Source organism: Hyperolius riggenbachi, chromosome 1, assembly GCF_040937935.1.
Source record: "Hyperolius riggenbachi isolate aHypRig1 chromosome 1, aHypRig1.pri, whole genome shotgun sequence".
Lineage (NCBI taxonomy): Eukaryota > Metazoa > Chordata > Amphibia > Anura > Hyperoliidae > Hyperolius > Hyperolius riggenbachi.
In genome coordinates this window covers 179,934,124-179,959,778 of record NC_090646.1, presented here as the reverse complement: position 1 = coordinate 179,959,778, position 25,655 = coordinate 179,934,124, and the positions used below count along the sequence as shown (strand labels likewise).

General features: G+C 45.2%; 1 protein-coding gene across 3 annotated transcripts in view; it reads left to right on the top strand.

Moving 5' to 3' along the window:
- The window catches only part of LOC137570123 (uncharacterized), a 157,176-nt gene that overhangs the window by 19,932 nt on the left and 111,589 nt on the right, over positions 1-25,655 (top strand). For 2 of the 3 annotated variants that reach the window (XM_068278893.1, XM_068278894.1), the window contains exons 2-6: positions 4,324-4,607; positions 6,810-6,910; positions 7,965-8,034; positions 11,484-11,614; positions 17,683-17,771. In XM_068278893.1, the coding sequence (XP_068134994.1) occupies positions 4,403-4,607; positions 6,810-6,910; positions 7,965-8,034; positions 11,484-11,614; positions 17,683-17,771 (596 nt within the window). In that variant the 5' untranslated portion in view covers positions 4,324-4,402. The remainder of the gene's footprint in view (positions 1-4,323; positions 4,608-6,809; positions 6,911-7,964; positions 8,035-11,483; positions 11,615-17,682; positions 17,772-25,655) is intronic. The other variant, XM_068278895.1, reaches the window with a different exon arrangement.

Sequence of the window (25,655 nt, the reverse complement as noted above, 5' to 3'; positions counted from 1 at the left end):
CCGCCCATCTGCATTGTGATGCCGGCCTCAGTGTAAACATTTGCCTGTCCAGTAAATCTATGACAAGCATGGTTTATTGCAAAATTTGTCACTGGAGATGCATACATGTGACTGCAATCGCTTAACTGCAATTTTACTAGCCTTTCAGCAATCCTTGTAACGGTTAGATATGATTCAGGGTGGATTGGCACCAAGGAAGAGACACTTGTTTAACAATCCAGCACAGATTTACAGAATAACAGGATCTCTAGTGTCCTCTAGTGTTTCCAGCCTTGGAGAAGGTCAGTGTGTTAGGCGGGTGGTGTAGTCTCAATGTGTTTAGCAAGCCTGCCAGAGTCGGAGAAACCTTTGGCCATTCCTTATCAAGCACACAGGAGTGAAGGCTGGTATAACAGAGATAAATAGTGACTGCTGTCAAGAACAAAGGGCTACACAGCCAGTGTGGAGTTTATGAAAGACGATATGGCATAAAGTGCATACAGTACATAGTGTATCAAGCTGAGCAAATGTTCTAGTTTCTGATTTCCTTCTCTCATCATATAGCCAGTATCGTTTCTCCCAAAAGCAATTCAGTTGCATGTTGGTTTTTATTCACTTAGGTTGCATTTCCACTGGGGTGCCACTTCCATTTCGGAAACTAACGCGGCGCCTATGCTGATGCCTCCAAATCGCTATAGAGGTGCAATGCACAACTATGGGAATTTGGATACGTTTTGTGGAAATTTGAAGCATGCATCATTTTTTTTTTCTCGCATGCAATTTGGATGCAACCGATTGATTGCAATAGGCTGCATTTCCAAATCCAAAACCGTGTGCAGAAAATGGCCGCGAATCGGGTCTATTGGAAACAGGCCCTAACCCTCTCCAACTGTTGAATACCGTTAGATATAGAAAATACAATGGTTAAAAATACTGCATAACACCTTTTTATTTTGAAGGAAACTGTTTTGATCACCTGAACACCCTTTCCTCATGGGTTCCCCTGTACCTGAGCATACCAGAGCCATGCTTTGTTATGAGAGAACATGTGTGGCCAGGCTACTGCATATATTGCTTCTAGCTGACCTGTTTTTTAATTGCTGAGAATGTGGTGTATGCAGAGACCACTGAGCAGCTCTATTTTACACCCAAACTTAATTCGTGTTTGCAGTTAGAGAATTGTATGGCTAATTTATATAGTGCATCAGCTTCCTAGCCTGTAGTTCTTTGGCTCGTGTACTTTAATGTTCGCATAAAATTACACAAAAGTATTTTTTTATTTTACTTTTATTTCATGCATAAAAAATGAACTGCAAAGTGACAGATCACTGCGTCATGACAATAACATGTTCACTTTCTAGCTTTACTTCAGGAACACTCATCCTGAATTACGTAAAGCTTGAACTGATACAGTTACATAGTCAGAACAGGCTGACACTTGTTTTATTAGATTGACTATTTCAGCTGCACCCATAAATTAATATATGTATACAATCAAGCAAGCAGCCATGCAATCTCTTTATACAGATATTGGTGGTAGAATGAGCACTTTCCAAGGCTGGGTCATATGAGGCCACCTTTTCCAACAGATCAGCTTGCCATATTACTACCATGTTAGATCTGCACCAGTCAACTCTTAAGCCTGGGACCCACTAGCAGCACTTCCTCAATATGTTCCTAACTGTGGAAACAGGCAGCTTTCTGCATGCTTCTTCTAAACCTTGATGGTGAACAATCTTTGTCTTCAGGTCATTTGAGAGTTGTTTTGAGGCCCCCATATTGCTACTCTTCAGAGAAAATTAAAAGAGGAGGGAAACTTACAACTGACCCCCTTAAATACTCTTTCTCATAATTAGATTTACCTGTGTAGGTAGGTCAGGGGTCACTGAGCTTACCAAGCCAATTTAAGTCCCAATAATTAAAGGTTTTGGAATCAATAAAATGACAACACATTTCTGCAACTGCCTAATTTTTGTTTAAAAAATTATTGCACACTTTCTGTAAATCCAATAAACTTCATTTCACATCTCAAATATCACTGTGTATGTCTCCTGTATGATATATTTAACTGTTTTATCGTACTAACCAACAATTTCTACAGGAAAATCATGACGATTAACAAGGTTGCCCAAACTTTCGCATCCCACCTTATTTGTACTATGTACTATATTTGTCTAACTAAAAATCTTAAGTATGTGTAATCTCCCACAGACAAACAGGTTTCAGACTGGAAAGTTGTTTTTTGAAGTTGAATTTATTTGTAAGTTGAGTCATGGATCAAAACAAAAACATAGAGATAAGTTAATTGGCTTCCCCCTAAATTGTCCCTAGACTATGATACATGCACTACACGATGTAGACGCCTCTGGCAACATAGTCCATATGACTATGGTAGGGATTACCGGTAGATTTTGAGCCCCTCTAATGCTGGGAATACACGGGTCGATCCGGCGGCCGATTAGCCGCCGGATCGACCCCAGCCGCGTCCCCGCTTGTCCGCGCATGCGCGCGCATCGATTAACGCTCGTCCCCTCCGGCACTTCCTTATCAGCGCTTGATTCCCTGCCATTGTCCGCCGGCGGAGATCGAGCGGGCGGGGGTCGAGCGGCTTGATCGGGCCAACTGAATATTATCAGCTGGCCGGATCAGCTCAGATACACGGTACAGAAACGTACTGTGTATCCCCAGCATAAGGGACAGTTAGTAACAAGACAATATTCTCTGTACAGCACTGCAGAAGATGTTTGCGCTATATAGTAAAAATGCTAAATAATAATTATAAATGTATCATACATATTGAAGCATGTGGATAAATTATTTATTTTCCATCTTCCTGGATTAACAGTGTCTTTTTATTGTTTTCCAATTGCTTGAAACTATTTGCAACAGTTTAAAAAACTGTAAATTGTAATAGAAATATACAACAAAAGCTGTGCTGTATATTTTATCTACTTCCGTACCAGCAGTCTCTGGCCCCTTAAGGACCAGAAACTACTGGTACTGCAAAATGGCTCTTACTGACAATTCGCTGTACTGATTCATGGTCACACCGCTCTCCCATCGCTGTAGGTCCCTCTCTCTGCCGTCAATATGACGACAGAGCTCTGTTCGCCAGACAGGAGCCGCTTTCATTGGCTCCTGACCCTGTCCATCAATGTAAGCCAATAGTTACAGATCGGCTTACAGTGATGACAGGAGACCGGCTCACAAAGCTCTGCTGTCATACTGAGGACAGTGCGAGTGGTTTGCGGCAGGGCAGAGCAGCGGGACTGCACAGTGATGATTGTTGACATCTACGCCATGTCAGAGCTGCGCAGCCACAAGCAGGACGTAGATTTCAACCACACTGGTCCGGAAGCGGTTATACATGGAGGACAGCTTTGTTTGTATTCAGTAAAAATAGGTAATGCAAGTATTTGTAGGTAGGGGACTATCTGTATATTCAGTCTGCTTACAGTTATAACGGGATAGAGATGTCTAGGAAAAATAGTTACAGGAGTACCTAGGTCCCACTTCCTCAGACCAAGGTCATCCTTCAGGTAATCCACCTCACAATTGAATTTTAATGTATTATACCCCCATCAGAGTGCGGCTTCTCGCCACCTCTATAGAGCTGGCAGTTTGATTCCCAATTTTCAATAAATGGGGCCAAAAGTGTTCCGAGAGACCCTCACACCCGAGTGGAGACGTTTTTTCTGCACAGGCTGTTTTCCCTATTTAGCAACCCGATTTTGTGAGTACCATCCCCCACCTTCCACCTTACTTTATTTGGTAAAACTGGTAGGATTTTAGAATCAAGATTGTATAGTGTATGTCCAGCTTTAGAGCCAGGGTAGGTCAGTCCAATATATCTACATAAAACCAGTGCACTATGGAGGCCCTGTGTCTATTGCTGCTGCTCAGCTTCTGTCAAGTTGGGGTTATGGTGCAGCTGCTGGAGGGTGTGCACAGTTGAGATTGGCATGGGTTTTTGGGGGGGCTGGGAAGACTTAGATCCCTTTTCCACTAGCAATCGCTAAACACCAGAAATTGCGTTTTGGCACTCATTTTTTTATCACAATCTCGATTTTGCATATGCAATGCACTTGCATTGCAAAATCGCTTTAAAAATCGCTCCCGACCGCGATCGCGCTTTTGGCAAAATCAAATAGCGGTATTGGAAAATGCTGCGATTCCTATGTTAAATAGTAAACGTAGCAATTTAAAAATGGCTGGCGTTTTGTGATTTTGCGATTCAGTACTGCAGTGGGAAAGGGCCCTAAATAATTTGTGGGTTATGCACAATCGAGCAGTATTCCAGAAACTTGCTGGATGAAATAACTAATACTGATGATAATGTTGCAGCATTTTTCAGGGATCATAGAACCAACGAACAGCTGGCAGAAGATTAATAAGAAAAGACTGCAAGCACCAAGCCTCAGACATGGGGTGGGCTGTGTTTTTACAGCATGGAAGAAGAGGTGTTCAAGCTTGGCGACCTGATGCTTGGCTGCTTCCAAACATGTGCCGCACCTGTATGGGCCAGTTCTCATCCAGTTCTGTGGGACAGGATTGCCCACCCTCCCAAAGACGCAAACCGGTGAGAATAGGATGTGCCTCTGGATTCTGGGGCGATACTGCAGCTTCAGGTAAACTTTTCTGCATCTTTTTTAGACTTTCCTCTTAGTAGTCTGTGTGTCTGCAAATACTTCTGTAGATACTTCAAGAACTTCAATTCCCAGCCTTCCATTTCTTCCCAACTTAGGGTGGCCATACACTTGTTGATTTTTCCCATAGATATCTGACAGATTCAATCACTGTGATTGAAACTGCTAGAAATCGATGCTACTAGTGGTGCCTGATCAATTGATATATGCCAGACCTCTAGTGTATGGCCTCTAGCGTTTTTGTCACATGACACAGCCGCCTGGGTGAGAAGACGCAGGGAGGAGCGCAGCGATATGGATAGAAGACACAGGGAGGAGTGCTGCCATATGGAGAGAAGACATGGGGACTCACACTGGTGGACAGGTGACCTGGGGCCCGACGGGCGGTGGCGGCTCCACAGATTTTCAGTAGATTTTAGCAGGAAAATCTATGTATAGTGTGTGGGCACCCAACAGATCCCTCTCTCATCGAATCTGATCAGATAGGGATCTGTTTGATGGTCAAGCTGGTTGCCAATTATTAGTGTATGCCCATTAGTGTATGATCTGAACCTAACTCTAGCTATTAACCTAAAATAGCCCTAGCTTACCATAACCTCATGCTAACAGCCAGCTATACATTGAAAATGAGTGACGGGGCAAAGCCAGAAGGTGAGAACAAGTCAGGCATGCAGGGATGCATAGACAATCAGAAAAGAATTAAGAAATGGGGCCCTAGGCAAGATAGCAGTGTTTGCCAACCACTGAGGATCACCTGGCTTATTTTTGTAATATTTGGTGGGGGAATCGATCAGAAATGAACTATCAACAGTTATTTTGAAGTCAGGTCATATTGGAAATAGCAGGGTGTTCTCATTCTATCTATGATAATCTAGTTAAACTTGTTTTCAACCTTACATGATTTAAAAATCATCAGGTACATTTGGTACAGTATTATTTTAAAGGGAACCTTAACCAAGAGGGATATGGATGTTTCCTTATAAACAATACCAGTTGCCTGGCAGTCCTGCTGATCCCTTTGGGGCAGTAGTGGCTGAATCACACACCTGTAACAAGCATGCAGCTAATCCAGTTTGACTTCAGTCAGAGCACCTGATATGCATGCTTGTTCAGGGGCAGTGCCTAAAAGTATTAAAGACACAGGATCAGCAGGAGAGTTAGGCAACCGGTACTATTTTAAAAGGAAAAATCCATATCTTTCTCAGTTTAAGTTCCCTTTAACTACTTGCCGACTGCTCCACGCCAATTGGCGTGAACAGTGTGGCAGCCCCAGGACCGCTCCACGCCCATTGGCGTGAACGTGTCTATGGGGCTAGCAGGAGATCGCCGTAGGCTGCGCGCGCATCTCCTGCTCGGGGGGCGGAACTCCACCCCGCCTTCAGTCTCCGAGCGGGAGACTTAGACGGCGAAACCGCCGTCTAATTGCTTTGTACAGCGCTGCGATCTGCAGCAGCGCTGTACTGGGGACAGCTGTGTGACACGCCTGTCCCCCTGGGACACGGAAGCGATCCGCTGTGATAGGCTGAAGCCTATCACAGCCGATCGCGCTGATTGGCAGGCGGGGGGAGGGAGGGTAATAAAGTTAATAAAATAAATGCTTAAAGCTGCAGTGGCCTATTTAATTAAAAATGTCCTGGTCACTAGGGGGGGCTAATACTGCGGTACTCAAGTGGTTAAGGGAACCTGAAGCAATTTTAAGGTGTTGCTTTGTTGCTGGTGCCTTTTAGTTGTATCCCTGCTGATACCGTCTGCCTCGCTTGTGCTGTCCATAGCTGCCACCGCTGTCAGCTGTGCCCCATTAAAGCTGGCCAATCAAAATCTGATCACTTGAATTTTTCGCTATAATTTGTACCATTGGTGGCCACCTTAAGACGGTCTGCCCACTGGATTTATGAACAGTACAGTTTTGTTAATTGTGCAGTAGAAACTCTTATTTTCAGATTCCCCCCCAAAAAATAATTTCTTACTGGAATAGGGTTTAAGGTAAACCCTAATTAAAATTTCTGACGATAGGCATAACCTCAGTGAGTTAATTTGTGACAAGAATCCTGTAAGTGTTAGAGCATCCCCTGCAATTCAGAGGTGAGAGGTTTTCTAGTGAGGGCTGTTGGGATGTTCCAATTCAGTCACTTTTTGTTATCCCCAGGTTATTTGCAATGTCATCATTTGTTGTTATCCTTTCAGTTCCACAGCTTCTTTATGGGGGAAAATTAGATTTCTTGGTGTTTGACTACCTGTCTGAAATAACTATGTCTCTTCTGGCGGCTGCAAAAGCCAAGTCTCCTGTAAGTAGATCCGTACTTACATTTCTCTTATTATGCTCTGCTTTTTCTCTTTGCCTTAGCCTCAAATGTTGTTATGTCTGTATTGTCTCCAGCTAACCACTGTTCTATGCCCATATGCTGGTTTGTGTAGTCTAGGTGAGTTCCATGTGGCATTGTTGGGATGAAATTTTACTGAAGTATACCACAAAGTGCTGTGCTGACAGTCCTCTACCTGCTATCACACATTATAGAGCTGGGAAGGTGTTAAGAGCTATTGCACATTACTCCATAGGAAGTTGTTAAATTATCACAATAAGTGGTAAGAGCTATCACTAATTACTTGTTATGGACAAGGCTGTCGGACAAGACAGAGGGCGCGATTGAGATCTGTCATTCTTTGCTGTGATAGGAAAAGGTTAAAGGTTGTAATTCTGTACTGGGGTAGGAGAAGCTTGAGACAGTGCTGTGGATTCACTACAAAAATCATCCAACCGACTCCTCAGTTTATGAAATCTCCGATTCCAGGTACCCAAAATTGCTTCGACTCCGACTCCATAGTCTAATTTTTACAAAGGCTTTGGATTTGGTTCAAAAATCATCTGACTCCGACTCCTTAGTTTATTGAAACCACCGACTTCAGGTACCCACAATTGCTCCGACTCAGACTCCGACTCCACAGCCCTGGATTAAGAGGTTTAGTGGTTTTACACATTATTGCTATGACCATTACAAATTTCTGGGGCGAGGAAAAATTGTGAGCCATGACACATTACTTAGCAGGAAGTGTATGTAAACTTCTAAATTCAACTACATAAGAAAAGGCTAAGGCCTATTGTCAATTAGGAGGTTGAAGGATGAGTGGGAAAAGGTACAGAATGTTAAGCCACTACCTATGAGGTTGTCAACATTTAGGAAAAGATGGCGGGATTTGGGGTTGGTTACCACTATGCTGACAAGCATATGAGCAAATGGTAAGTAGTTGTACTGTCAGCTTTTTTTGCATGAACATTTATTATTAGTTAGCTTTACTACAATTATAGAATACAGTTATAGAATATTTAATTTCTGTTCTCAGAACTTGGGATTCACTCCTGACTTCATTCATACAGCTATGGCACCGTATCTGAAAGACATTCACAAATCAGGTAAAATTACAGTGATCTAATATGTACTGTATTTTTTAGACTATAAGACTCACTTTTTCTCCCCCAAAAGTGGGAGGAAAAAGTCACTGCATCTTATAATCCAAATGCAGGGTGTTCCTGACTTGTGAACCCCTGCCAATACTAACCTCCAACCTGCCGCATTGTTGGGGGCGCCTTGTACTGTGCCCATGCAGAGGGTATACAGTATATCCTCAGTCAACACATTAAAATCACTTGCCTGGCATTCTGAAGATCCCCCGTTTGCCACCAAAACAGCTCTGGCCCATGGAGGCATGGACTGCATAAGCCACTGAAGGTATTGTATGCTGTGGTATCTGGCAAGAGATTTGCAGCAGATCCTTTTATGTTCTGTAAAGGTGGGGCCTCCGTGGATCAGACTTGTTTTTTTTAACACATCCTATAAAAGCTTAATTTGATTTTAGGAATTCTGTAATCTATTTCTGATGGTTACATGGCAATTGTAAGCACTTTATGCGGTGGACCAGAGTTGACATGGGCACTTTGACTGGTCTCTAGCTACACAACCCCAAGCACAGCAAGCTCCAATACACTGTTCAGACTTTTCTTGTGATTTAATTTTTTTCCCCACCCCACAGTTTTTGTGGTAATTAAGACCGTTTTTCACCAGAAATCGTGCTGCGATCTTGACTTTCACTATTTACACCAAGCACATTTGCTACCAAAATTTGTGATGGAAATTTGACAGGAGTTTAAAAACCAATTATAACCACAAACACAGCAAAAATGCATTTGGCGAAAAATCGATGGGCACTATTGGAAAAAGGGAACAGCATTTACAGTGTTAATATCTGCGCCTTTGCGGTCAGGAAATCACATATGACCTAAAATAATTTTTCAAAATGCATCCTTTGTGCAGTAATGCCTGTATATGCAGTGACCTAAAGGGTACCTGAAGCAAGAAAAAAATGTAACTCAATAGAGGATTATCAAATCTTATTACGCCACACCTGCATTGGTACCCTTAGAAAATTTTCCACAATAATGTAGAATATGGTGCTGGTGGCCACCTGAGCCCACTGCTCCGTTTTTAAAAATTCATATGTTTTTCAGGCGTTTTTGAAACTTGTTTAATGGGTTAAAACACATTAAAACATTTCAAAACCGCATGGTTTTTATGCGTTTTTATAAACGCAGCAGTGGGCTCAGGCGGCCGCCAGCACCATAGTCTACATTATTGGCGAATTTTTTTTAAGGATCCCAGTGTAGGAACGGAGGGGCGTAAGAAGATTGGGAAACCTCTGGACTATCCAGAGATTTTTATAAACGCAGCAGTGGGCTCAGGCCCTGAACGAGCGCAGCCACACGGTGCAGGCAGGATGTACAGCTTGTGCAGTAGTGCAGAGCCGATCCTGCATGGCTTTTTGCCAAATTATGAAAATAATGTTAGCAAAACACACAACAAAGCTGAATGAAATGAGAGCTCATCTTTGTATTTCTGTAGCATTTTTATTTTTTGTATAATTATTGATTGTTTAACAGGCTCGGGACAGAAATCTGCATCTCAGAGCGGTAGCCCTGAGCTAGAGCCAGGGGAGGTGAGTAATGTGCAGGGCTGCCGCAGATCTATCTAGCGGTATGATTTTTAGGGTCTGAAAGCCTGTGAAAAATTGCACTGCTTCTAGAACCTAAAATCCAGAAATAATCATACTGCTAGGGAGGTTAAGACCTTTACTGAAAAGAGTGTTCTGCATCCGAATATGCAGAAACAATAAGTGCCTGCACTTCTTCCCTCAGCAATGCATATGGCCATGCGTTACACACAAACACATGGTACCTTCGTTGCTCTCCATTGCGGCTCTGCCCCATTCAACTATGAACAGGACAGTTCTGTATTAGCCTCGATTCATAAAGCATTACCTCATGCGGTAATGCTGAAAACAGCAGACTTTACCGACCACTTAGCAAAATGTCAATTCATAAAGGCTGTTACCGCATGAAAAGCTGACATTACCGACCAGGGAGCTAAATTACCGACTTGGCTGCAGTTACCGACAACACATGTCAGTAAATTGTCAGCAAATGTCAATTCATAAAGCCTGCAACATGCGGTAAGCCTGGCGGTAGTTACCGACACCTCTGGTGAGGTCTTAACAAGTTACCGACAGCTCTGATTAATGCAAAGTGCAGAGATCCGAAAGTCTGTTTGATTCATCTGTGGAGAGAGCCGGAGAGACGTCTGTGTGAATCATTTCAGCAGGCAGGGAAAGACTGTGTGACTCATCTGTCTGAGTCATCAGTGGAAAGAGTCGGCTGTGTGAGTAATTTCTGCAGGCAGGGAAAGACTGTGTGACTCATCTGTCTGAGTCATCAGTGGGAGAGCCAGAGAGAGCCGTCTGTGTGATTCATTTCTGCAGGGCAAAGAGGGAATCGGGACACTGCTCTACTCTACCGCTCAATGGGCTGCGGTAATTTACCGACCTCCAAGGGCAGCTGGGGAAATGTTTATGAATTAGCACACAGACCGGGAAAATACCGAGTGCGGTATTTTCCCGACAAGATTTTTGTTATCGCATTGCTGTTTATGAATCGAGGCCATTGTGTTCAAAATTACCATCAGAAAGTGCAGCAGTGTGCCCAGGCTCTTAAAGGAAATCTGTAATGTGGGCTGCAGACCCCCGAACCGCAGTAAAGTAAATATTTACCTACTGCGATCCTGCGCAGGCGCACTAGTGGCTCTCCGTTCGGGTTAAGGCAGAGATAGCTGAACCCGGTCGGATCCGCTCTACTGTGCAGATGCGAGTCCTTTGCACCTGTGCCGTAGAGCGGATACAATCGGGTTCGGCTATTTCCCCTTACCAGAACGAAAAGCCGCTAGTGCGCCTGCGCAGGATCGCGGAGAGGTAAATATATCATTGCTTGTTGGGGCAGGTTGCGGGGGAGCCAGCACTGGATTCTTCGCAGTTACAGCGGACGGGGAACCCTCATTGGGACCCTGAGGCTTCCCCCTCCCGAGGAAAGTATCTCCCAGAGGGTTTTTTTTTAGTACAGGTTCTCTTTAAGAATGACCATACCCAAGTCCGGACCTATATTTAGATTTAAAGGACAACTGTAACAAGAGGAATATGGAGGCTGCCATATTTATTTCCTGTTAAACAATACCAGTTGCCTGGCAGCTCTGCTAATCTATTTGGCTGCAGTAGTGCAGAAACAAGCATGCAGCTAATCTTGTCAGACCTGACAATGTCAGAAATCCCTGATCTGCTGCATGCTTGTTCAGGGGCTATGGCTAAATGTATAAAAGGCACATGTTCAGCAGGATAGCCAGGCAACTGGTATTTTTTAAGGAAATAAAAAATGCAGCTTCCATATGCCTCTCACTTCAGTTGTCCTTTAATGTTTTCCTGCCTATTGCCTACATTGATGGATTGTAACCCTAGACTTGTATTTTTGCTATCTTTTTTTATTAGGTGTTCGTGTGATCAGTAATGCAGGAGGAACCAACCCCCTGGCTTGTGCTGCTGCTTTACAAGAAATAACTAAGAAATCTGGCCTTGATCTTAAAATTGCTACAATCACTGGCGATGATTTAATAAAGCAGGTATGCCTTCACTTGACTAGTTAGAAGACACTTAGATAATAACCAATGCTACATTTGGTATATATTTATAAATTTGTTCAAAAACTTAGACGGACTCTCCTAGTTTATTTGCTAGAGAACAGAGGCACCAACAGCTAATGCATTTCTTGTGGTACTCTTAATAAATTCAATTGTTTAATTCAGACAGTTGTTCGTGTCTGCTTTCCGGAGGTAAGTCCACCACTGCCTCCCTAGCAATTTTAAAAGTTTTTATCCTGTTGGCGCATCTGTTCTCTAGCCATACCTTTCCGATCTACAGAGAGCAACATCTTAATCCTGAGTGAGGACAGGTCTAATCCCCTCACCTGCATTTACAGTGGTTGCCTGAGTAGTAACCCTTGTTTGTGAGTATATATATATATATATATATATATATATATATATATATATATCTCACTGTTTATCATTTACACGTTATCCTGTACATACTACACTATATTGGGCTCTCGGTGTCTCCCTTTTATCTCCTAGTTTATGGCTATTTTACTTTTAAACCATTGGTCTAAATAGGTAGTGGGCAAAAACAACACATTTTTACTTATTTACCTGATTGAGACTCATTATTAAAGAGGGTTCCCAGCCGGTTTTACCACAAGCTGGCCACTCCCACCTTCAATTGTCTTTGGATCAGGGGGAGGTTTGCAAGAAGGTGGAGATGATTCATGTCCTGTTCTTGTATCCCCCCTCCATGGCTTGGATAATACCAGCTGGTATTGTACTGGTGGTGGTTCCCCATGCTTTCCAGCTCAGGCAATATCAGCTGGCATGGGGAGAAAGAGTTATAGAGTTTGGGGATGCATTGCTGGAGCATATTAATTGTATCAATGGTATTTGCAAATCACACAAGTCAGAGCTGGTGAGGGCACATGTCCAATAGTTCTCAAAAAAAACAGACGACAGTGGTGTGCGAGTGATGTCACGCGGAGCCCAGGGTTGGTGGGGAGAATTTATGTAGCCATACACTGGTCGATTTGCCATTAGATCGACCAACTGACAGATCCCTATCTGATCGAATCTGATCAGAGAGGGATCGTATGGCTGCCTTTACTGCAAACAGATTGTGAATCGATTTCAGCCTGAAACCGATCACAATCTGTGGAGCTGCTCCTGCCGCCTGCTTCCCCCCCCCCCCCCCCGTATATATTACCTGAAGCTGGCTCCGGGTCCTCCTCTCCGCGCTGCACCGCATCCCAGCATCCCGCACCGCATCCCAGCGTACACTGTGTCACTCCGTGACCAGGAAGCTCAAACAGAGCGCCCTCTATCCGAACTTCCTGGTCACTGGAGTGACACAGGAACTTAATGTACGCTGGGATGGAGCAGGAACAGAGCGGTGCAGCGCGGAGAAGATGCCCAGGAGCCAGCGTCAGGTAATGTATACCTGTATCGGATCGGCCGCCGCTAGCGACGCGCTCCCTACCCGCGGGCGATCGACGGTAATTTCCCGCACGCCGCGATCGACGGACCGATCCGATTTCGGGAGCAAATCGGATCGGCGGGTGCGTTTAGCGCGAACGATTGGCAGAAGATTCGATCCCAATGATCGAATCTGCTGTCGAACGGCGGCAAATCGGGCCAGTGTATGGCCAGTATAAGGCTCTTGGACAGTTATTGGCGATTGCGATCTGCCAGGCTGTACTCACTATGACTGTGTATTATGGTATCTGTGTTACCCTTATTTGTATCATGTGATTGTTTTATACTTTACCTGTGCAACTGTAATTTGAAAGCACCACAGAACATTCTTGCACTATTATAATCTATATATAAAAGTGTGTGTGTGTGTGTGTGTGTGTGTGTGTGTGTGTGTGCGCGTGCGTGCGATCACGCGAAAACGGCTTGACCAATTTGAACGAAACTTGGTATACAGATCCCTTACTACCTGGGATGATATGTTCTGGGGGGTCTCGCGGCCCCCCTGCACACGTGGGCGGAGTTACAAACAGCCAATCAGATTTCACCCATTCAAGTCAATGGAAAAATGTAAAAGGCTGCCATTCTCACAGTAATCGAGCCAGAGTCCCCACACTTGGCACAGTTGGTCACTTGGTGACCGAGGTTACAAATCCAGGAAAAGTGGGCGGTGTGTGTGTGTTTTTCAAGGGGAATATTTAAACTGCTGCCATTCTTACACTGTTAATGGCAGAGGCTTCAAACTTGCTACAGTCGATCTTTGGGTGACTGGGGTCCAAACTCACAAAAGGGGCGGGGCCACAAACAGCCAATCAGATTTCCTTGGTGGATAAACTACTTCCATTCACACATTTTTGATGCCAGGAACCTGAAAGCTCACAAACTTGGTCATTGAGTGACTGTGTGTCCAGGTTACAAAAAGTGGGCGGAGCCAAAAACAAATTTTACTAGGAAAATATAAACTGTAGTCATTCTTACACCGTTAATGGCAGTGTTCTCAAACTTTGCACAGTTGGTGACTGGGTGAATGGGAGTAAGAATTTGGAAGGTAGGTGGAGCCTACAACAGCCAATAAAAATTCACCTTTCGATTTTCAAAGGGAATATTTAAGCTGCTACCATTCTTATACTGTTAATAGCAGATGCCTCAAACCTGGTACAGTTGGTCACTGGGTGATTAGGGTTCTAATTCAGAAAGGGGGCGGAGCCACAAACAGCCAATCAGATTTGTTTATTTTTCAATGGGAATATATTGACACCAAGGACCCCAAAACTGATAAACTTGATAATTGAGTGACTGTATGTCAAGGTTAGAAAAAGTGTGCCGTGCCAACAACTTAATTTTTTCATGGCAGGGTTCCCAAAATTGACACAATTGGCTACTGGATGACTGGGATTAATATTCAGAAATGTGGGTGGAGCCTAAAATCTGCCAATCAAAATTCACCTATTGATTTTCAAGGGGGAACATTTACATTGCTACCATTCTTACACTGTTAATGGCAGAGGTCTCAAACCTGATACAGTCAGTTATTGGGTGACTGGGGTCCAAATTCACTAAAGTGGGTGGAGCCACAAACAGCCAATCAGTTTTTTTTAGATTGATTTCAGCCATTCTGTTATTGGCAGGGTTCTCAAACTTGACACAGTTGGCCACTGGGTGACTGGGACTAATATATTCAGGAAAGTGGGTGGAGCCTACAGCAGCCAATCAAAATTAACCTTTTGATTTTCAAGGGGAATATTTACATTCCTCCCATTCATACACTCTTAATGGCAGAGGCCTCAAATCTGGTACAGTCAGTCACTGGGAGACTGGGGTTTAAATTCTGAAAAGGGAGTGGGCCAAAACAGCCAATCAGATTTGTTTAATTTCAATGGTAAAATGCAACTTATTGATGCCAAAGACCCCACAGCTCATAAACTTGGTCACTGAGTGACTGTATGTTAGGTTAGAAATAGTGGGCAGAGCCAAAAACAACTAACTTTTTACATGGGAAAATATAAATAGCAGCTATTATTACACTGTTAATGGCAGGGTTCTCAAACTTGACACAGTTGGTCACTGGGGGACTAGGAATAATATTCGGAAAAGTAGGGGGAGCCTTCAAGAGCCAATCAAAATTCACCTATTGATTTTCAAGGGGAATATTGAAACTGCTGTCATTCTTACACTGTTAATGGCAGAGGCCTCAAACCTGCTACAGTCGGTCATCGAGTGACTGGGGTTCAAATTCACTAAAGGGGTGGAGCCACAAACAGCCAATCAGATTTGCTTTTTTTTTTTATAAACTGCTTCCATTCACACAATTTTGATGCCAGGAACCCAAAAGCTCACAAAATTGGTCATTGAGTAGTGACTGTGTATCAAGGTTACAAAAAGTGGGTGGAGTCAAAAACAGATATTTCTGGGAAATTGTAAACTGCAGCCCTTGTTCACTGTTAATGGCAGGGTTCTCAAACTTTGCACAGTTGGTTACTGGGTGACTGGGATTAATATTCAGAAAAGTGGGTGGAGCCTAAAAAAAGCCAATCAAAATCACCTGTTGATTTTCAAGGGGAATATTAAAATTGCTACCATTCTTGCACTGTTAATGGCACAAGCCTCAAACCTGGTACAGTTAGTCATTGGGGTTCAAATTCAGAAAAGGGGACAGAGCCACAAACAGTTTCATTTCTTGGGAAAATACAAATTATTGATGCCTAGGACCCCAAAGCTCACAAACTTGGTCAATGAGTGACTGTATGTCCAGGTTACAAAAAGTAGGCGGAGCAAAAAAAAACAAATTTCACTGGGAAAATGTAGACTGCGGGCCTTCTTACACTGTTAATGGCAGGATTCCCAAACTTTGCCCAGATGGTCACTGGGTGACTGAGATTAATATTCAGGGAAGTGGGTGGAGCCTATAATAGCCAATCAAAATTCACCTGTTGATTTTCAAGGGGAATATTTAAATTGCTGCCATTTTTATACTGGTAATAGCAGATGCCTCAAACCTGCTACAGTTGGTCATTGGGTGACTGGGGTTCAAATGCTGGAGAGGGGCAGAGCCACAAACAACCAATCTGATTTATTTAATTTCTATGGGAATATACAAATTATTGATGCTAAAGACACCAAAGCTCACAAACTTGGTCATTAAGTGTTTGTGCGTTAGGGTTAGAAGAAGTGGGCGGAACCAACACAAGTCAAATACATACCCGGGCAAGGCCGGGTCATCAGTGGGTGGAGACAAATACAAATTTCACTGGGAAAATGTAAACTGCAACCATTCTTACACTGTTAATGGGAGGGTTCTTAAAGAGAACCCGAGGTGGGTTTGAAGAATATTATCTGCATACAGAGGCTGGATCTGCCTATACAGCCCAGCCTCTGTTGCTATCCCAAACCCCCCTAAGGTCCCCCTGCACTCTGCAATCCCTCATAAATCACAGCCACGCTGCTGACAAACAGCTTGTCAGAGCTGGCTGTGTTTATCTCTATAGTGTCAGTCTGCTGCTCTCCCCGCCTCCTGCAGAACTCCAGTCCCCGCCTGCATCCCTTCCCTCCCTGCTGATTGGAGGGAAGGGACGGGGGCAGGGACCGGAGCTATGCAGGAGGCGGGGGAACAGCTGAGACTGACACTACAGATGTAAACAAAGCCTCACAGCATGGCTGTGATTTATGAGGGATTGCAGAGTGCAGGGGGACATTAGGGGGGTTTGGGGTAGCAACAGAGGCTGGGCTGTGTAGGCAGATCCAGCCTCTGTATGCAGATAACATTCTTTAAACACACCTCGGGTTCTCTTTAAACTTTGCACAGTTGGTCACTCAGTGAATGGGATTAATATTCAGAAAAGTGGGTAATGGCACAGGCCTCAAACCTGGTACAGTTGGTCATTCGGTTACTGGGGGGCAAATTCAGAAAAGGGGGTGGAGCCACAAACAACCCATCAGATTTTTTCATTGCAATGCAAATTGATGTCAAAGACTACAAAGCTCACAAACTTGGTCATTGAGTAATTGTGTGTTAGGGTTAGAAAAAGTGGGTGGAGCCGACACCAGCCAAATACATACCCGGGCAATCAGCTAGTAATAATAATAATAATAATAATCAAATTGCAGAAGCAAACTGTTTTTGCAATGTATTTTTAAATGCACATATTTTTTAAGAATACAACTTCACATAAAATGTATACACATGACAAGATTCAGCAAGCATTTAGTATGGCAGAGTGAGTGTGCAATGACACTTGCAAGGTGTTATCACAGCTGACCTTTTATAGCTCTTTATTCTCAGGATTGTGGGTATCGCTACATAAACTATTGTATGCTGCAAAGAAAATCTGGCACTGTTGAGCTGATTCTTAGGTCCAGCGATGAGTGCAAATGCAAACCTGTATCTTACATGGGTTACAATGGAGTGCAGTCAGTGCAAATAGTATACTTTACAGTTTATGAAATGTCTCTGGAGCTTTGGGTGGCAGTGGGCACTTGGGGCGCACGGCCCGACAAAAATGTATGCCTGCACAAAGATTTTAATCTGTACATGGCATTCATAAGGAATTCTGATTCCTGTACTTAAACGTTGTAATAATGCAGGTATAGATGACATCACACTCTTTGTGCATTCACAGAAAGACGCCTTCAAGCAAGCAGGAATTACTGATATGGAGAGCGGGAAGCCATTTCCGGAACATATTCAGAGCATGAATGCTTACCTAGGGTTAGTGATAATCTCATAATCTGCCTGCATGTTCTAAAAGAGATACTACTGTATATACAATGGGGGAAAGAATGATTTGATCCTCTGCTGATTTTTCTCCTTTGACCAAGTAATTACCAGGCTTTAATTGTGATTGTAGGTTTATTGTAGCTGTGAGAGACAGAATAACCACAAAAAAGTCTCAAAAACCCAGCGTCCCAATGTCAGAGCTTGATGTGCATTTTAATGAGTTAAATACGCATGTGATCCCCTATTAAAAGGTGACTTAGGTTTTTGTGGTAAAACCTTTGTTGGCAGTCACAGAGGTTGCGTGTTTCTTGTAGTTAGCTACCAGATTTGCACACATCTTGGAGGAATTTAACCCACTCCTCTTTGCAGATCTTCTTCAAGTAAGTAAGGTTTCGAGGCTGATGTTTTGCAACTCAAAACTTCAGCTCCATCCACAGTTTTTCTATTGTATTAAGGTTTGCTAGCTGGCTAGGCCTTTCCAGGACCTTCATGTGCCTTATTCTTGAGCCAAGTCTTTGTTACCTTGACTGTGTGTTTGGGGTCATTGTCATGCAGGAAGCCCCATCCACACCCCGTCTTAGTTGTTCTGCCTGAGGAATGGAGATTCTTATTCAAAAATGTAATTGTCCCCTCCATGTTGTGTCCTGCAGTTGTCCTGTATCCTTAGAAGAAAAATAGCTGCAAAGCAAAATGTTTTCACTTCTATGCTTGACTGTGGGGATGGCATACTTTGAGCTATACTCTGTATTTTTCTTCCTCCAAACAGCTGTGTAAGTTGATTCCAATGAGCTTTACTTTGATATCATTTGACCACAGCACTTTCTTCCAAGTCTTCTCTAAATTACTTTTCACTAGCCAGCTTTAGACAGGCCTTTGCATGTGACTTCTTGAGCAGGGGGACTTCCTGGGTGGTGTAAAATTTCAATCCATTATAGCATGGTGTGTTACCAATGGTGACTGTGGAACCAACTGCCTTTTGATCATTAACACACCTCTCCCATGTAATTGTGGGCTGATACCTAACCATTCTTATGATCATCCATACCCCATGAGGCAATATCCTGCATGCAGCCCCAGACAGAAGTCAAATGATAGTCATTTTATATTTCTTCCATTTCTCAACATTAGGAGTTGCACCAACAGTTGTCACCTTCTACCCATGCTTTTTTCTAATGGTCTTGAAGCCCATTCCAGCATTGTGCAGGTCTACAATCTTGTCCCATATGTCTTTAACAGATGTTTGTTCTTGACCATGGTGATGGAGAGGTTGTAATGGAAGGAACTGATTCTGTGTACACGTGTGCTTTATGCATATAATGAGACGAAATCAGGATTATCTGTAATTGACTGTAATCTGTGTGCAACATGGGCTCTATAGGTGAGCGGATCGTTCAGAAACAGCCCTATCAGTCTGCAGACACACTGTAAACATGCACTACTGTCGGAAGAACGACCGCCAAGTGGGAGGGTCTGACGGACCCAATGCTCTCTTTAGTACACACCTTTAGGGAGACAGAATTCTACCTGGGTTGTAAGGGATCAAATACTTACCGTATTTCACTCAATTACAAATTTCTAACATTTATTTAGTGTGTTGTTTCTGTATTTTGGTTGATTTTCTGTCTCTTTACATTAAACTGAAACTGCCATAAAAAATACAAACTGTACATTTCTTTGTAAGTGGACAAAACTTAAAGTGTACCTGAGACAAAGGGGGAAAAATGTATACATACCTGGGGCTTCCTCTAGCCCCATCCAGGCTTACCGATCCCTCGCCATCCTCCTCTCTTGGGTCTTCTGAAACTGGCCCCAAAAAGTCCTCCAGTCAGCGCAGTGGTGCCGCTGCACCCACCCTGTAGCGCTTCCGTGGCAGGGTGCGTTCTGCACCTGCACAGAAAGCTCCCGAGCGGGACGGGGATGTGCACACGGCCCGTCCACGCACATGCAGTACGCCACGGACTGGAGAACTTTCTGTGGATAATTTCAAACAAACCAGGAGGTGAAGGAGGATGGCAAGGTAGCGGTAAACCTGGAGGGGGCTGGAGGAAGCCCCAGTTATGTATGAATCCCCACCCCTTCTTCTCAGGTTTACTTTAGAAATCCAGCAGGGGATCAAATAATTACTTTCTCTACTGTATGTATTATTTATCTCTTACACTTTACAGAAGTCATTGAATCAGTCAACTCAGTGCTTGTCATCAAAATGTACTTGCAATCAATTGTTCCCTCCAGGTTTTCACACCTAAAAGAAAACTGAAGGCTCAGTATGTGTTGTTTTTGTGAAAAAACTGGGTGCCCAGAAGAAACCCATTAGTTATTCCCATATATAATAACTTTATACAGGATTTGAACTCAGGATAGGGGTTGACTTGGGTACACGTGAGTTCTAGAAGCTGCTTATCCACTATACCTCTATCCCACCCCCAGGACTTACCCCCTTTCATGTCCCCTATTTCCCCTTGTTTTGGCAATGCCTGTATGTATCTTGTTCATGACAGAAAGCTACTTTTGATTTGATTTGAGCTGAACATTTTCCTTGGTGTTCAGGAAAAACTGATCCATCTGTCCTGTCTGTTTATGTTGCCTAGCAGGTCAGCTTGACTTGGTGCAAATGGACAATTAGTATTTTTATCAACAGCAGTGCTATAAATAACAGGATAATATTTAAGAGTGTGCTGAAGTGTTTTGTGCCGATTCAGTGACACGGCTTCAGTTAACACGCCTGTTTGTACTGGTGCTGGAAGTATTATTGGCAGTTCCTCTTACATTCATTGAATGTGCTGAGATTGTTCCTTTTCTCTTGGTAAATTTCCCTGGTGGTAAGAAATGGGATTTATTCCACTGTGACAACTGTAGGTGCATTTTAAGGAATAGCATAGTTTTATACATTTACCACCTAAAACAATTGTTTGTGATCACCTGATGCCTGTATAGTGATATTCAGTTGTGTGCAACAAACCCTGCTCAGCCCTGACATTAGCATACTAACCTCCTACAGCCCTCCCTGATATCCTATAGAAGGTAGATATAAAAAGTTTCAAAGACTTTTGATAATTAATTGGCATTGAATTAGAGAGGCAGTGGCGAGCAAGGGGTGGAGTATGCGGCGAAGGGGTGGAGTATAATGAGATAAACAGATTCTTCACACTACACCGTAAGTGAATTGAACTGCAGCGTTGGAGGATGACGTAGCACGCACGTCCCACAGCCACATGCGCAGAACCCACAGAGCTGCAAAATCTGTGGGGCTGCAAAAGCTGACATTACACCGGCGACCAATCGTGCGGGCGCTAGGACCCAGCGCCCGCACTGATATGCGGAAGTGACATCACTTCCGCATATCGAACGGGTGCGTCCGGCACCCGCTGGTACTGGTCGGGTCGCCGCTGATCATGAGGTGTGCTGCGAGGTAAGGGGGGGGGGGGAGCGGCGGCGTCGGCTAGAGGGGGGGTCTCCCACTCACTCCCTAATGGGGCTCCCTGTCACTCACTCACTCCCTAAAGGGCCTCCCTGTCACTCACTCACTCCCTAAAGGGGCTCCCTGGCACTCACTCACTCCCTAAAGGGGCTCCCTGGCACTCACTCACTCCCTAAAGGGGCTCCCTGGCACTCACTCACTCCCTAAAGGGGCTCCCTGGCACTCACTCACTCCCTAAAGGGGCTCCCTGGCACTCACTCACTGCCTAAAGGGGCTCCCTGGCACTCACTCACTGCCTAAAGGGGCTCCTTGGCACTCACTCACTGCCTAAAGGGGCTCCCTGGCACTCACTCACTGCCTAAAGGGGCTCCCTGTCACTCACTCACTCCCTAAAGGGGCTCCCTGGCACTCACTCACTGCCTAAAGGGGCTCCCTGTCACTCACTCACTGCCTAAAGGGGCTCCCTGTCACTCACTCCCTAAAGGGGCTCCCTGTCACTCACTCACTGTCTAAAGGGGCTCCCTGTCACTCACTCACTCCCTAAAGGGGCTCCCTGTCACTGCCTAAAGGGGCTCCCTGGCACTCACTCACTGCCTAAAGGGGCTCCCTGGCACTCACTCACTGCCTAAAGGGGCTCCCTGGCACTCATTCACTACCTAAAGGGGCTCCCTGTCACTCACTCACTACCTAAAGGGGCTCCCTGGCACTCACTCACTGCCTAAAGGGGCTCCCTGGCACTCACTCCCTAAAGGGGCTCCCTGACACTCACTCACTGCCTAAAGGGGCTCCCTGTCACTCACTACCTAAAGGGGCTCCCTGGCACTCACTATCGGGGTCCCTGTCACTCACTACCTAACTGGAGGCGCCTGTCACTCACTAGCTAACCTGGGGGTCCCTGTCACTCACTACCTAACTTGGGGGGCTACCATATTAAGGGGGCATTCTGCCTATTTATGTGAAATGCTGTCTATTTATGTGCCTCATGACTGCTGAATTTGTCTTGTTGGGAGCCTTATGATTTGTTGGGGGCCTCAAGATTGCTGAATTTGTCTTGTTGGGGGCCTCATGATTTGTTGGGGGCCTCATGATTGCTGAATTTGTCTTGTTGGGGGCCTCATGATTTGTTGGAGGCCTCATGATTGCTGAATTTGTCTTGTTGGGGGCCTCATGATTTCTTGGGGGCCTCATGATTGCTGAATTTGTCTTGTTGGGGGTCACATGATTGCTAACTGCGAGACTATGGGAAAAGCTGAATCCTTATCATATGAGACAATAGCATTAAACCTACTTTTTTAGCTTTTTAACCACTTGCCGACCGCCTACTTCATATTGGCGGCGGCAAAGTGGCAGCCCCAGGACCACGTAACGCAGAATGGCGTCAGGTCCTGGGGCACTCTTTGGCCGGGGATCGCGCGCTGGGATGCGCGCGCATCTGCCGGCAATAGGCTCCGCCCTCCCGCGACGTCAACCCGCCGGCCAATCGGAAGCGCCGGCGGGTTGTTAACCCGACGATCGCCGGATAGGAAGCGTATAATACGCTTTGTAATGTTTACAAAGTGTATTATACAGGCTGCCTCCTGCCCTGGTGGTCCCAGTGTCCGAGGGACCACCAGGGCAGGCTGCAGCCACCCTAGTCTGCACCCAAACACACTGATCTGCCCCCCCCTGCCCTCTGATCGCCCACAGTACCCCTGAGACCCCCCCCCCCCTGCCCACCCCCCAGACCACCGTTTGCACACAATCACCCCCCTAATCACCCATCAATCACTCCCTGTCACTATCTGTCAACGCTATTTTTTTTTAGTCCCTAAACTGCCCCCTGCTCCCTCCTGATCACCCCACCCCTCAGATTCTCCCCAGACCCCCCCAGACCCTCCCCCCCCCCCCCCTGTGTACTGTATGCATCTATCCCCCCTGATCACCTGTCAATCACCCGTCAATCACCCGTCAATCACCTCCTGTCACTGCCACCCATCAATCAGCCCCTAACCTGCCCCTTGCGGGCAATCTAATCACCCACCCACACCAATAGATTGCCCGCAGATCCGACATCAGATCACCTCCCAAATCCATCGTTTACATCTATTCTCTCCTCTAAACACCCACTAATTACCCATCAATCACCCATCAATCACCCCCTATCACCACCTGTCACTGTTACCCATCAGATTAGACCCTTGCGGGCACCCAATCGCCCGCCCACACGCTCAGATTGCCCTCAAACCCCCCCTTATCGATTCGCCAGTGCATTATTTACATCCGTTCTTCCCTGTAATAACCCACTGATCAACTGTCAATCACCCCCTGTCACTGCCACCCATCGATCACCCCCTGTCACTGCCACCCATCAATCAGCCCCTAACCTGCCCCTTGCGGGCAATCTGATCACCCACCCACACCAATAGATTGCCCGCAGATCCGACATCAGATCACCTCCCAAATCCATTGTTTACATCTATTCTCTCCTCTAAACACCCACTAATTACCCATCAATCACCCATCAATCACCCCCTATCACCACCTGTCACTGTTACCCATCAGATTAGACCCTTGCAGGCACCCAATCACCCGCCCACACGCTCAGATTGCCCTCAAACCCCCCCTTATCGATTCGCCAGTGCATTATTTACATCCGTTCTTCCCTGTAATAACCCACTGATCACCTGTCAATCACCCCCTGTCACTGCCACCCATCAATCACCCCCTGTCACTGCCACCCATCAATCAGCCCCTAACCTGCCCCTTGCGGGCAATCTGATCACCCACCCACACCAATAGATCGCCCGCAGATCCGACATCAGATCACCTCCCAAGCGCAGTGTTTACATCTCTTCTCTCCTCTAAACACCCACTAATTACCCATCAATCACCCCCTATCACCACCTGTCACTGTTACCCATCAGATTAGACCCTAATCTGCCCCTTGCGGGCACCCAATCACCCGCCCACACGCTCAGATTTCCCTCAGACCCCCCCTTATCAATTCGCCAGTGCATTATTTACATCTGTTATTCCCTGTAATAACCCACTGATCACCTGTCAATCACCCCCTGTCACTGCCACCCATCAATCACCCCCTGTCACTGCCACCCATCAATCAGCCCCTAACCTGCCCCTTGCGGGCAATCTGATCACCCACCCACACCAATAGATCGCCCGCAGATCCGACATCAGATCACCTCCCAAGCGCAGTGTTTACATCTCTTCTCTCCTCTAAACACCCACTAATTACCCATCAATCACCCCCTATCACCACCTGTCACTGTTACCCATCAGATTAGACCCTAATCTGCCCCTTGCGGGCACCCAATCACCCGCCCACACCTCAGAACACCCTCAGACCCCAGCCCTGATCACCTCGCTAGTGCATTGCTTGCATCTATTTCCCCCCTCTAATCACACCTTGAGACACCCATAAATCACCTCCTGTCACCCCCTAGCACACCTACCCATCTGATCAGGCCCTAATTTGCCCCGTGTGGGCTCCTGATCACTCGGCCAAACCCTCAGATCCCCCTCAGACCCCCTTCTGATCACCTCCCCAGTGCATTGATTGCATCTATTTTCCCCTCTAACCGCCCCCTGAGACACCCATCAATCACCTCCTGTCACCCCCCTAGCACTCCTATCCATCAGATCAGGCCCAATACATCCTGTCATCTAAGAGGCCACCCTGCTTATGACCGTTTCCACAAAATTTGCCCCCTCATAGACCACCTGTCATCAAAATTTGCAGATGCTTATACCCCTGAACAGTCATTTTGAGAAATTTGGTTTCCAGACTACTCACAGTTTTGGGCCCGTAAAATGCCAGGGCAGTATAGGAACCCCACAAGTGACCCCATTTTAGAAAGAAGACACCCCAAGGTATTCTGTTAGGTGTATGATGAGTTCATAGAAGATTTTATTTTTTGTCAAAAGTTAGCGGAAATTGGATTTTTATTGTTTTTTTTACAAAGTGTCATTTTTCACTAACTTGTGACAAAAAATAAAATCTTCTATGAACTCACCATACCCCTAACGGAATACCTTGGGGTGTCTTCTTTCTAAAATGGGGTCACTTGTGGGGTTCCTATACTGCCCTGGCATTTTAGGGGCCCTAAACCGTGGGGAGTAGTCTAGAAAACAAATGCCTCAAAATGACCTGTGAATAGGACGTTGGGCCCCTTAGCGCACCTAGGCTGCAAAAAAGTGTCACACATGTAGTATCGCCATACTCAGGAGAAGTAGTATAATGTGTTTTGTGGTGTATTTTTACACATACCCATGCTGGGTGGGAGAAATCTCTCTGTAAATGGACAATTGTGTGTAAAAAAAAATCAAAAATGTGTGATTTACAGAGATATTTCTCCCACCCAGCATGGTTATATGTAAAAATACACCACAAAACACATTATACTACTTCTTCTGAGTACGGCGATACCACATGTGTGACACTTTTTGCAGCCTAACTGTGC